Source organism: Eublepharis macularius, chromosome 17 (assembly GCF_028583425.1).
Source record: "Eublepharis macularius isolate TG4126 chromosome 17, MPM_Emac_v1.0, whole genome shotgun sequence".
NCBI classification, from domain to species: Eukaryota; Metazoa; Chordata; class Lepidosauria; order Squamata; family Eublepharidae; genus Eublepharis; species Eublepharis macularius.
In genome coordinates, this window is record NC_072806.1 from 31,701,068 (window position 1) to 31,715,072 (window position 14,005).

The window sequence follows — 14,005 nt, forward strand, 5'->3', positions numbered from 1 at the left end:
TTCCTAGTGCCGCCAGTTTGCAGGGCCTCTCCAGGCGGCGCGCAGGACAAGGGCCGCCCGGCTGCAAGTGGGGGGCGCCGCGGGGCTCCACGTGACGCCGAGGCCGGCGCCAGGGCGCCGCCCATCGGGGCGGAGGGAGCGCGCCGGGCGCGGGGAGGCCACCTGCTCGGGGAGCGCCCGGGCGCCGCAGCTCTGCGAGGGCGCGCCACGTGCGCGGCCGGCCGCCTCCTCCTCGCCTGGCCCCGGGCGGCGGGCGGCTTCCGCGGCGAGGCCGAGGGGCGGGGGCCGGCCGAGCAGCGCCCGATGCGGGCGCGCCAGAAGGCAGGCGCGGGCGGCGGCGGCGGCGCTGGGCGGGCGCAGGATGGTGGGCTGCGTGGGCTGCTTCTGGGGGCTGCTGGGCTGCTGCCTGGTGGCCGTCTGCAGCTTCAGCTTCCTCTCGCCCGCCTGGATCGTCCGCGAGCGGGGCGGGCGGCGCGGGGCGGCGGCGGCGCCGGACGACGAGGGCGGCGAGGTGAGCTTCGGCTTGCTGTGGCACTGCGCCGAGCCCTGGCGCCGCACGCGCGACTGCTACGCCTTCGGCGGCCTGGCGCGCTTCGGCGAGATCCCCTCCGGCTCCTGGCAGGTGAGCGGGGCCCTCTCTCTCCCGGGGGGCTCTCCCGCCGAGTGGGTCGGGGCGGGGGGCTTCGGGACCGAGCGCCAGAGGAGGCGCGCCTCTGGATCTCTGGGCGAGAGCCGGCCGCTCTGATCTGTTACGGATAGAGTGCGGATAGAGCGCGGCTCGCCCCCGGATGCGCGTAGGTAGGATCGCAGGCGAGGCGGTGCCGTTGAAACCAGCGAGGTGCTGGCAGTAGGGGCGGTTGGTTTCCCCCCATTCCCCCCCCTTTACAAGTCCCTGCAAAAAGAAACCGATAGGAACAGCCGCTGCGGTGGTCGCGCTCTCGGTGGCAAAGGGGCGCACCGTCTTGGCGTCGAACCCGCAGTTCGCGGGCACCCGGTCCCGTGTTCGGCCCCTGGCCGCTTCCCGTTGAAGTCGAGGCTGCCAGCTTTGGGAGGGCTTCGCCTCCAGGGAGGGGCGCCTTGGTCCTCAGCAGCTTTCCACGTGCAAGCCCCCCTCCCTTTCCTGGCATCTCCGCTTGGAAAGATCTTGGCAGAGCCGGCCAAAGCACCCGGGCAGCCCTTACTCAGTCCGAGACCTTGGAGAGCTACCTCCAGCCCGAGTCCTCAGCAGCGCTGGGCCACCACGTTGCCCGCTTGGTCGGACCCTCTGTGGGGCAGTTTCAGACGTTACTGCCTTGAAAACATTCTGTGGCCACGGTGCCCCTGGGCTTAGGGCTGCTTAGGAAAGCAAGGTGGAGAAAAAGTATTGCCCAGAGCAAGCGGCTGATGCTGGGTAGGGTTGCCTTAGCAACATGAGGATTAAAATACTGGCGCCTTTAATGGGGGAAAACCGGCTAGGTCGATCTTGCACTGTCGTTTTTGCTTTGGGCTGGTGGCCCTGCTTGCCCTGTTAGGAGAGAAGTTTGCTCAGGCTGTGGATCTGGGCGCAGCTGGCACGGATTTTTCTTCGGGGCATGGCATAGGCGTTTGGCTCCCAGATTTCTTACAGCTGCTCTTTGTTTGGAGAAGAGCCCCTTGAAAATTAGACTGAACTAAAACAATTCTTAAATTTGAGAATGTTTTAAATCTGTGGGGAACGCTTCCCTTTGATCTGAACCTCGCCTTTTGTTTTCTTTGATGGAAAAAAAGCTGCTCCGTCACTATGCCTTCTCAGTCCCGATTGCTTCCCGCAGTAGCCTTTGAACTAACTCAGTTCAGAAATGGGGGTTTTGAGGAGGTGATGGGAGGGTAAGGCAGCCCTGCTCTTGTGATTTTAAGGCCCTACATAAAAGTGACGCTGAGCCTAACAAAGGTCCCTATTTGGGGCTGCATGTGGCAAGTGCCACATTTAAATCAGGACCCTGATTCCTGTGCATGCAGCATTAACATGCCAAGACCCCGTTATCCCAGCACGTGCCACATTGGTGCGCAAATGCTACACTTGTGGGAACTAGAGAGCCAGTCTAAAGATACACCTAATCTGGAATGGGCAAGTTCCTTTCCACATACCTGGTGTCACTTTGGAAGCTAGGATGGCCCCACCTTCACTGGGAGTTGGAATAACGGAATGGGGACATCCGTCCCAGGGGAAGTTCTCATCTTGTCCTCAATCATGCGGCCAAGGGAGGATAAACAGGAACCGAATCCAGATAGGACGGACATAACGGTGGCTGGTTAGATGTCCCTGTTGAAATGTCAAGATTTTCCCCACTGGTGATGGAGTGTAACTTTCATTGAAGGATCTGGGGTCACACTAGATGTGCAAGTTTTTAAAGAGGTCTGGGTTCCTTGCACTCACACAGCAGCTTTGGGGAATAGCTGTTAAAAATAAAAGAGTACCCGAATATCCTCATATTCCCACGGGGTTGGGGGGGAATGACTCCTCCCCTCTGAAGCTATTCCCCATGTCAAAATAGCATGGGGGGGAGTTTCCCCCCTGTTTTCACTGCTTCACATGCACAGAATACACCACTTGGAGCAGAAAAAACGGGGGGATCCTCCCTCCGGTACTATTTTGACAGGGAGAAATGGTTTGAGGGGGGAGGGAAGAGCCCCTCCTCCCCCCACAGATGCTTTTTGAGGCTGTTTGGGCTCTCCGTTATTTTTAACAGCCGATGTGTGGTTGCAAGGAACCTGAGTTGGATCTTGGAAATCTGGAAATCTCTTTAAAAACCTGCATGTCTAGCTTGACTTTTAGTTAAAAGGGTGATAATCCTGCTAGATCCAAATCTTCCGCTAGCAACAAGAAGCAAGTGTAGTTGTGAGAAACACTTTCTTCTAGCTGTCTTCAGTCTCTTAATGCCTAATGGGCAATTCTGATCCATGCATTGCCCATTCGGGATTAACTTCAAGGCTAGATTACTGCAACATGCTGCGTGTGGGGCTGCCCTTGAAGTTGATCCAGGAGCTTCACCTGGCACAAAATGTGGCAGCCCTTTTGTTATAAGAGGCTACCTGTTAGGACCACGTTACACCACTCTTGAAGTCTCTCTGCATGTTGCCTATTTGTTTCTAGGCCCAATGTAAGATTCTGCTGCGTACCTTTAAAGTCCTTTATGACCTGGAACCCACTTACTTGAAGGACTGTCCCTCCCAGTGTGAACCTCTGCGGCGGTTGCACTTCTCACAACAGGGTTTCTTAGCAGTCCTCTTAATATGATCCCAGACCTTTTCTGTGGCTGCCCCACTGCTGTGGAAAAGTCTCCTAAGAAGGGGTGAAGCAGGCGCGTGCCCTTGGAGTTTTTCCATACGGTTGTAGAACAGAACTAGTTCAGAGAGCTTTCCCTTTGTATACTTGAAAGCAATTCTGATACGCTGTGTGCAGCCAGGCACATAGCTGCTTACAGGCTTGCGCGCCTCGTCTCTGTGGTATGAAAAGCGTATGGCTCACATGCAAGATGTGAACGCCTGTAGGCTTTGCTTGCTTTTTTGGAAGCTGTTTGTGAGCTCCAAGGCAGGGGAGCAGATGCTGCTTGGGGGGCTCCACCATGCTTCATTGTTGCCTCTTTTCTTACTGAGCAGATGACCCGGGTGGGGGGGGGGCGGACTTCTCTCCTCTTCGGCTGGACACTGGGCAGTGCAAGCTCTTCTTGACCGGTTTAGTTTTCAGCCTGGCAGCCGTGATGGGGGGGGGGGGTCATCTTTCACCGTCAGATCCCAGCCATTCATGGCCAAATGGTTTGTTGATGTGTATGGCACTTTTAAGAGGTGTTTTCCTTGTTAGTACAGAGTGAAAACTCTGAAATTGGGTTAATTGTATATGTTACTATAGGAATGCAAGTTATGCTGTTGCGAGTAAAAAACCAGATACTAGTTTGACTTGTTAATAACACTTGTATTTATTGTTGACGTCAAAAGCAGGGCTTTTTTTCAGGGGGAATGTGGGGGAACGGAGTTCCGGAACCTCTTGAAAATGGTCACATGGCTGGTGGCCCCGCCCCCTGATCTCCAGACAGAGGGGAGTTGAGATTGCCCTCAATCTCAACTCCCCTCTATCTGGAGATCAGGGGACAAGGCCACCAGCCATGTGACCATTTTCTCTGAGGGCAACCCACTGAGTTCCACCACCTCTTTTCCCAGAAAAAAAGCCCTTGTCTAAAGTAACACACAGTAAGTTTTCGCGGTTTGATCTTGCTGATAGAGGGACTTTGCCAGGCCATTCAGTGGGCTGAATGGACTCGATTCCCCAGTCCAGCGCTCTACCCCAGTGCACCACGCTGCTGGCTCTTTACGTTTATGAACAGACAGGTGCTAGAGATGGAGCAGCCAGCAGAACTTCTGGTTCTGCTTCGAACAAGATTACCTGCCAAACGTACCAGGCTACCGAAGCGGCCTCTCTCGTTGAAGGACAAGAGCTGCCCGTAAGCATGTATGTTGAGTAATCAAACCCAGCATGTGAACTTGTGAAGCAAGCCCTTGAATGGTAGCGCACACACCCCGCCCCTGCGGGATGGTGGTTTTAATTAAAACAGCTTAAGTGTATGTGTGTTTACACACATTTTCTGTTTTCTCATGAGGGTGTCCATTTGGGGGGCAGTTCTTCTCCCGTTTATTGTATCTCAGTGCCTCTCTGGGTGGGAGGTTATTGCCCCCATCTCTGAGCAATCCAAACACAAATCCTTCAGAGTGGTTTGGCCAAAGTTGCTGACGCGACACGCTGAAGATCAAATGGGACGAGACAGGCCCTTGTATATTTACATACCAAGGCTGGGACTTGGAGAAGGTTTGGGTCCGATCTCTCTTCTTCCAGTCTTGTTCCCTTCTAAAATCTGAGCCAGTGTTACTCTCTCTACTTTCTTGGTAACCAAGTTACTCTCTTGGTTTCCTTCTGGTACCCAAGTATTGTAGGCAGAAAGGGCGATGTAAACGCACGGGTGATTTTTTGTTTTAAGCTGGAATGGGTGCTATTGACAAATGAGCATAAGGGGGAAACTGGCGGTGCTGCTCTAAATGCCTCTGCGGTGCTTTTGGTTCACCTGTTGTTCTTGTAAGCACTTAACATTTTAAAAAGTCAACTCTGATGCTGAATCAAGGTGCATTTTGTGTCTTGCAATTTAATATGGAGATAGATGCAAGAATGGCTTTGAAGCGTTGCTGAAAATCTCAGCCTTTATCTCTGCTAGATTTGCTGCTTTGCATCCCTCCTCCCTGATGAAATTTGAAATGCCCCCCCATGCACCTCACAGCCCAAATGGTCCTGATCTTGTGTGAGAAGGAGGGGGAGGGGGGGCTCCAAGAGAGCATTCAGGAAATGATCAGTAATGCACGCTGTGTGTTTGCACTGGGGGAATTATGTTAATCACCCTACAAACGATGCTTTGAATAATGCCCAGAGGTTAATTAACAGGCCTTTCTTCTGCAAAGAGGGCCGCCTTGTCTGTTTAAAATGGCAAACGCTGTCTTAATTTTCCAGCCCTCTCTTCTAATCTCTCTCTAACTTGGAGTTTCTGGTTCATAATGACCTGCCCGTCTTTTAAATTATTTTTCAGTTTCTTAAGTGACCCCCTCCCAGTGTTTTGTCATGCTGATGTCTGGTGTTCAAGCAGCCTCTCTTAAATCCTGGGAGAATTCAAATGTGATTCCTTCTTTGAGTAACCCACCGTAACCAAGGTAAAAATGTATTGCAGGATGCGCCTGGTGGCTTAGCTCGAAGTGGGGCATCACCAGCTCCATCCTCCATCCTACAAGAGATTTCTGTCCATCAGAAATCAACAGAGCCAAAAGAAGCAATTCCTGCCATTTGGTGGTGGTGGTGTGTGGGGGGGGGTTCCTCTCTGTTTGCCAGAGTTGACAGTTACCTGGGCTGTCCAGTTATCCGGTGAATGTAGCATCTCCACCTCATCTGAAACTTGAATTTTATCTGTTGTGGATTTTGCATTCTTGTAGCCCATCATTAACTTTGTGGTGATGGCCCTCTTTGAAAAAGAAGTAGTGTCCGGTGTATTGAAGATTGCATGCTGAACAGTGTCAGACAACAGAAAATTGGCCTCCCTCCTGCCCAGGTTGTGCGTAGCCAGACAGATGTGTCTAATGCTGTTTGGAAGCTGAAAATAGGATTAGGTGCTCCCCTGGCCTGATCCAACAGCCTTGTTTTGATGTATTCATCTATTTTTACAGAACAGATAGATCCCTGGGTTTCTGTGAAATCTAAAAGAGAGGGAGGCCGATTATACATTTGTGTACCCCCTCCCCTTCCCCAAACAGTGAACAGTTCCCGGGTAGAGCCTAGAAGGTTATGACAAGTTTGTAATAATTGCTTTAGTTGCAAAAATATAAGCAGAGCACAGGGGGAGGTGAATACGCATTCAGACAAGGTACCACATCCATTGCAGCTCTCCAAAGAGAAATCTTTCCCCCCTGGTGCTTCACTCTTTCTCTCCTCTTCAGACTTCCAAGCCCCTTTATTGCAGTTTGGTGTAGTGGTTAAGAGTGGCAGGACTCTAATCTGGAGAACTGGGTTTGATTCCCCACTCCTCCGCTGGAAGCCAGGTGGGTGACCTTGGGTCAGTCACAGCTCTCTCAGAGCTCTTTTAGCCCCACCCACCTCACAGGGTGGTTGTTGTGGGGATAATAATGAACACTGCCACCATACCACATGCCTCATTTTCCACATCCAGACTGCTTCACCCCTCTTCCTGAAATTCATGAATTCCTATGCACCAGAGCATCAGTTTTGTTTACAGAAGGCTCTGGGAACAGTCTCCAGTTAAAGGATCTCAGGGCCAAGCTACAAATGACGAGTGACACTTGAATGGCAAGTGAACAGACTCACGTGTATTCCTCCCTGTTCATTTGCACTCCACTTGTGCTCCACTTGATCACGTGGGGCACAAGTGGAGCGCAAGTGAGCAGGGAGGAATACACGTGAGTCTGTTCACTTGCCGTTCAAGAGTCATTCGTCAAGTGATCAAGTGGAGCGCAAGTGGCGCACAAGTGAACAGGGAGGAATACACGTGAGTTTGTTCACTTGCCGTTCAAGTGTCATTCATCACTTGTAGCTTGGCTCTTAGTTAACTGGACCATGAAAGTCCCTGGAGAGAGACAGCCACTGAAGTTGATAGATGTGGACTAGATGGACCAGTGGCCTGCTTTGGAGAAAAAACTGCAACATGCACTTAAATAAGAAAGACCCGCAGCTCAGTGGCAGAACTCCAGCTTTGCATGCTGAAGATCCCAAGTCCGATCTCCAGTCTCAGGATCTCACGTGTTGGAAAAAAGGCCTCTCTGCATCTGAAATCCGGGAGAGTTGCTGCCATTCAGCAATGCAGTAAATGGATGTATGTTCTCGCTTGACTTCAACCAACTTGTATTGTCGAAGGCTTTCACGGCCGGAGAACGATGGTTGTTGTGGGTTTTCCGGGCTGTATTGCCGTGGTCTTGGCATTGTAGTTCCTGACGTTTCGCCAGCAGCTGTGGCTGGCATCTTCAGAGGTGTAGCACCAAAAGACAGAGATCTCTCAGTGTCACCACTGAGAGATCTCTGTCTTTTGGTGCTACACCTCTGAAGATGCCAGCCACAGCTGCTGGCGAAACGTCAGGAACTACAATGCCAAGACCACGGCAGTACAGCCCGGAAAACCCACAACAACCATTAAACCAACTTCATTTTGAACCAAGGGTTCAGAAGCAGAGCATAAACGACTTACGTTGTCTAATGTCAATCCTAGAATGGATTATGTTCTGTTTCAGCAGTCCTTCAACCCTGTATTGGATCCTTGCTAATGTAATCCGTGCTCTGTAAACTTGTATTCATCTGCCATATAACATTGTTTTATGGAAATGTCCTTGACACTGTATGGAAATGCCTACCCTTGTCCTTGCTACTGATTGTACTGATCTCACACTATGTAATCCGCCTTGACTCTCAGTGAGAAAGGTGGACTATCAATGACATAAATAAAATAAAAATAAAGAAGGCCCCGGATTCTGTCTCCGGCATCTCTGACTGAGGGCTCACAGATGACAGGAAGGACCTTTCTCTGTCTAAGATTTTGGAAGGGAGGGAGCTGTCAGGTCTTCCTGAACTTGATGGACCAATGGTCTGACTCAGTTTAAGCCACCTTCCTCTAAGCCAGTTTAGCGTAGTGGTTAAGAGTGGGGGACTCTAATCTGGAGAACCAGGTTTGATTCCCCACTCCTCCACTTGTAGCCAGCTGGGTGACCTTGGGTCAGTCACAGCTCTCTGAGAGCTCTCTCAGTTCCACTCACCTCACAGGGTGTTTGTTGTGGGGATAATAATGACATATTTTGTAAACTGCTCTGAATGGGTGTTAAGTTGTCCTGAAGGGCGGTATATAAATTGAAAGTTGTTGTTGTTGTCCCCCCATCCCTCAGCTGAGGGAGAGGTTGTTGTCTGTATTATCTCCCTCAACATGAGAGCCATCCAGAGATACCTTCTCCTGATACTAAACACCTACTGAGGCAACAACCACAGCCATTAAGGAACACTAACCTTCTTTTGTCAAATCCCAGCAGTAACCGTAGTGTAACACCCTTTCATTAGGACCAACCTAAATCTGAAACGTAGCACAAGCTTTTGACTTCCCTGGGGTAAGTTGGTTTCCCCGTCAAATGCTACTTCAGGCATATCCGTAATGCTAGACCCCTTCATTGAACCCAAGAGTAGAGGCGGGCATGAACCGGGAAAATGACGGTTCATTTCAGTTCATGGTTCGTTGCGTTTCACAGACGACAAACTGCCATAAACTTGCCCGGTTTGTGAACCAGTTCGTTATGGTTCGTTGGTTCGTCACTTCTGGGGCTTCAGAAGGTCTGCAGAAAGCCCGTCCCCCTGTTGTCTAGGTAACAGATTGATCAGCGCCAGGCTGCCTGAACCAAAAACCGAACCATACCAACCGCTCTAAAAATCATAGCAGTTTGTTGTGGTTCATCAGAAATGAGCTCCAACAAGCTGCTGGTTTGCGAACCAAAAAAAAAAAGGCCCAGTTCATGACAAACTATGGTTCGTATTTCGGTTCTTTCCCATCTCTACCGGAGGGCCATCTCCCTGGCAGTAGAGAAGTGCACAGAAGTAGCTCTTATCTGCTCTTTGTGTCTCCATGATGGCCACCTCTGAACATGAAGGGTCTCCTCCAAGTACTAGCCGCTTTGCGGGTTGTGAACTCCCAAAAGTGTGTGGCTGGTCTCTAAGAACGTGGGAGTTAGTGGTCATCTTTTCCAAAGCCATCTGACGCCTGCAGCACCACTTGTATTGAAGCTTCTGGAGGATGCTTCCGCTGCCTTGTGCATGTTAAGCGTTTAGGCGGCTGGATTGAGAGAAGCACTGATGTGTCTTTGTGTTCAAGACCTCACCCAGCTGTAAGATACTGATCAGATGGATGGCACGCGGCGGGGGGAGCTTGGGTGCCTCCTAATGATGACTCCAGCTTTGGCGTTGGCTCTGGGAAAGGATTTCTCCTTCTCAGAGCAATAATGAAGGCACGCCGGGAAAGAAAGGTTGATTTGGCAACCCTCAACAGCCCCCGAGGTGCCGCCTAATTAAAATTGCATTAAGTCTCTTTGCCTGCCTTGATGGAGGTCACAGGCAATGCTTTTGATGTGCTAATGCCTTCCTTTAGCCCCCCCTCTTCTCAGCCATCCATCATTTCTCACACACGCACCCTTTAGATAAAAACACGCATGTGGAAAGTCTGCGCAGCCCTCATCCCAGCTTCTGCAATGGATCCGATGCATTGTTTGTCTCCTGGCTTCCTCCCTGTTTTTTTTTTCCAAAAGGTTAAAATAATTTGGCTTGAACCTCTTTTCAGGATAATAGTATAATGCTAAGTGGAGTTATACCCTTCTAAGCAAACTGTGCCGCCAAAGCCTGTGTACATTTATTTAGGAGGAAGGAAGGAAGTATCCCAAGTCTCACGTTTGAATGCAGTTACTTCCCTGTGGGGGTTTGTAGCCTTTTGCACCCTTGACTAGCCAGGAGGCTTTATTCTAAAAGCAAGGTGTGTGTGTTAAAACCCCCTTTCTTTCTTGTAGTTAGATTTGGCCTTTAACAGTCTTCTTACAGCCTCTGGGTAGTTTGCTGCCACCAGGAGTTATATTCCAAAATAATTTAAATTTCCCCTTTAATAACGTGCCCAAGCGTCAGGCTCCTTTGTGGGTCTATGTGGCCCTGAGGATAGGAATGAGATGTAAGAATAACTGATACTTATTTTTACAAGAGGCGTATCGGTTTCATACTGTTAATTAAGCTTGATGGTTTCAAAGATAGTTCTCAGTTGTTAAAGTTTCCTCACATAGGCTCATTCACAGAGATATACATAAACTTTCCCTCTCAGGTGTGCACACAGTTTGCCTGCTTCAGATTGAATGTTCTCTCACAGACACACAAAGTTCAGGCTTCCACACAGGTTGCCTGACTGAACTAGAATGCAAATCCCCTCAGACTTCCACACAGGTTGCCTGCTTTGCCCAGACTCAGTATTTCTCTCAGAAATGCATAGACACCCTCAACCTGCACACAGCTTGCCTGTCAAAACCAGATTCAATATTTCTCTCAGAAACACCCAGTTCAGGCTTCCACACAGGTTGCCTGACTGAACTAGAATGCAAATCCCCTCAGTCTTCCACAGGTTGCCTGCTTTGCCCAGACCGAACTTTTCTGTCTCTGCTCAGTAACTAAAAACTGCATTCACTCCGCCCACCCTCTCAGTCATCAACCGGTCATCTCACTCCTTCATCCCTCTCTTTCACCCCCACTCTTCATCTGTACCACACCAAGCATTTAAAGAGACACACACACACTTAAAATCATCACAGGGTGGGTTGGCATGCAAAAATAGAAGAGGGCAGAAGGACAGAGACCCCCAGGTTTGGAAGCAGAAGTGAAAATTAAACCGAGGGCTGGAGCTGAACAACGGTGCTGTGGAATTGGGTAGCAGTCTTAGTTCAAGCCCAGTAAATGGAGGTTTTCCCTTCTCTGTAGCCACTTTATTCTTTAATAAGGCTGGTAGTGAGGGAGATCCTAATTTATATTGTTTTGAAAAATCTGTCTGCTCCGCTGGTGGGCTCTACGTTTAGGAGGTGGATGAGGGGCTGTGGCTGGCTTTGAGGGCCTCCCGGTCTTGGCTAGGAGCTAACATGGGGGCTGGACAGCTTTGGTGTTCTCAGTACACCTGGAGACCGGAAGTGTGCCTGTTGCTACAAGAGGACTGCCTCACAACTGGTCCCACTCTGGAATAAAGCTGCCTGTACCTGCAAGCAAGAAATTTAGTCATGGAGTTTGGGCGTGGCACTGCTGTAGGGTTTCTAACTCCGGGTTGGGAAATTACTGGAGATTTGGGGGAGTGGAGCCTAAGAGCTAGACCACACAAGATGAATTACACGAGGACGCTCAAGTGAAGCAAGATCCAATGTCAGCTGGGAAGCGTAGTTTGAATTTCACTTCTCTCTACAGTGCCAGCCAGATTGTTCCTCAGAGGGTTTGTTGATAATTGATAGAGATCCAGTCTTTTGGGATTAGAGTTACAAACTCTATATAGTTCTGCTAATAGAACTTGTTCTCCCCTAAACTTGGGGATTGTCCCTAATGTAAGTCTCCCAGCCGTAAACCTTTACCAACTCTTGGCTCCCGATTTATGTAGAGCCTTTTCTCTGGCCAGATTTAATGTTCTTCCTTCAGCCATTTTATATGGCAGATTTCATGGGATTCCTTATTATAGCAGGTGTTGTCCTTGTTCGATGGACTGTGTTGAAACTGTTCCCCATGTTCTTCTCCAGTGCTCTTTTTATCTGGCGCCACGCCGGGATCTTCTACATCCTATTTTAGCCCAACTTTCAGAGTTTTCTGATGATTTTAAGGTTCAGTTTCTGCTTGACAACCCAGATGGGGAAATAACTGAAATAGTAGCAAAGTATCTCTACAGTGCCATGGCTATACGCCCTGACAAGTAATATTCTATACTGGTTTTGCTGCACTGTTGCCCTGTCCCTATCTGTAATTTTAATCTCATTCTGTATGGATTCGTTTCTGTATTTAATATCTTACATTTTATATATGCCAATAAAGGCTTGCTTGCTTGGCTTGCTTGATAATTGATAGAACCTTGGGGGAGGCAAAGAGGAAATTAATAAACCCTCTGAGGAGCAATCTTTGCTTGCTCTGTAGAGAGGTGAAATTAACAAACACTCTGAGGAGCAATCTTTGCCGGCTCTGTAGAGAGAGGTGAGAGTCAAACTACGCTTCCCAGCTAACATTGCATCTCCCTTCACTTGAGCGTGTTCATGTAATTTGTCTCATGTTGTTTGGCTCTAAGAAGACCAGGATTTAGGAGAAGAGAATTTTTAAATTGACATTAAAATTTGAATCTGTAGACAAATGCTTTATTCTGCCTCGACTAAAATTTAATAGATACCATGAAGTGAACTTTGGAGAGGAGAAGTACTGTCTCTCCCATGGGATCACCCATTGAACATCCCCAATTTTCCTTATTTTAATACATTTTTAAAGTCCTTCTCAGTAGATTCAGCAGGGTGCTGAAGGAATGTGAATTGTCACCTGAAAGTACTTTTAAAGTTAATTTTCTGAGACTCTCTCTGTCCCCAATTGGAGTCCTGTAGCCCAGACTGCGTCCTTCATCTGCTCTTCCCTCCTTTGGTTGTTCCTAGAAGGGCAGGAGCAAACCGCCATGCACCTCAATTCTTGCCAGATTTTTTGTGTGGATTTTGTGTTTCAGTGCTGTGACACCTTGTCCTCCCTTCTCATCCCCGTGGCCCTCACTGCCAACTCATTTTGATTCTAATTTGTTTATGGAAATGACATACTGTCACCCTTGGTCTTTATGGTATGCCTGATCCTGTCGTATCGGATAAAAAATCCCGTGGTTGCAGTTAGAGAGGTTGGGGAGGGAGTAGCAAAAAAAAAAAAAAAGTCTCTCTGGAATCTATTAATATCCAGGAGAGGTGAAGATTGCAAGCTACGAAGGAAGTCTCCTCTGCTTTGATCTAATTCTGTCCTCACCCTCAAAGCCTGAGCAGCATCAGAACAAAAGTATCATTGAGCATATGCAGAGCTGGTCCAAACCCACCTCTCCAAGACAAGAAGCTTGGAAAGATGTGCTGGAGAGGGAGTTTTGCCTTATGAATGGCTCTGGTCGCCTTGGAGATTTCCTTCCCGCTTTTCTGGATCTTGAGCTCATGTTTCCTCCATTAGTCTGCACTTCGGTTTCTCTGCCCCAGCCCCGCTTCACTTTTTAAGCTGCCTTTACCCTACAATCCAGTGTCAATCGTGTGTTCTGTGGATGAGTTTATAGAGGCCGTGTACATTGCATAAGCATCTGTGGATTCAAGCAAGCCCCTCTTTATTGGAGCTAATCAGAGTATCACAAAAGGGTGCTAATGAAAAGGCATTGCATGACCCCTGTTTTTGCAATGTTTCTATGGACCAGCATGGTTAGCTACAATCTCTGTGGATTTGACGGAAGGGACATCTTAAAGATGTCTAAAGCGTGTCTAGTCCCCTTGACATTCTGCCTGCCTCCAAACTCACATGCTTGCCCACTGAACTAAAACTGTGTTGAGGCATCAGTGAACATTCTGTGACATCACAGAAGCTCATCCAATAGCTGGGAAGGAGGCAGAGCTGGAAGATTAACCAGTTGCCTAGACTTCTCAAGTGTTGGAGGGAATGATTTCCCTCCTGCCCGATGCTATTTATCCTTGGCCATAGCAGCTCCATCTTGGAGCATGTGATCCTCTCCACGGGGTCCTTTGCACTTTGAAAATGTAATTGCAGAAGCTGCTTCTAATAGCACACCTCTAGAGTCAGGCATGTATTCTTTCTGGATCCTGCATTTGGAATCTTATTTTTTGCATTAACCAACTTTACTGCATGCATCTGATGAAGAGAACTGTGATTCTCGAAAGCTTATGCTACGGTGAAGTTGGTTAGCTTTAA

The 14,005-nt window shown here is 49.1% G+C and overlaps 1 protein-coding gene across 1 annotated transcript in view; it reads left to right on the forward strand.

The window, feature by feature from the left end:
- Nucleotides 1-361: 361 nt before the first annotated feature.
- LHFPL7 (LHFPL tetraspan subfamily member 7) overlaps nucleotides 362-14,005 on the forward strand; it is a 103,250-nt gene continuing 89,606 nt past the window's right edge. Inside the window, exon 1 of the mRNA XM_055001771.1 lies at nucleotides 362-622. Within this exon, the coding sequence (XP_054857746.1) occupies nucleotides 362-622 (261 nt within the window). The remainder of the gene's footprint in view (nucleotides 623-14,005) is intronic.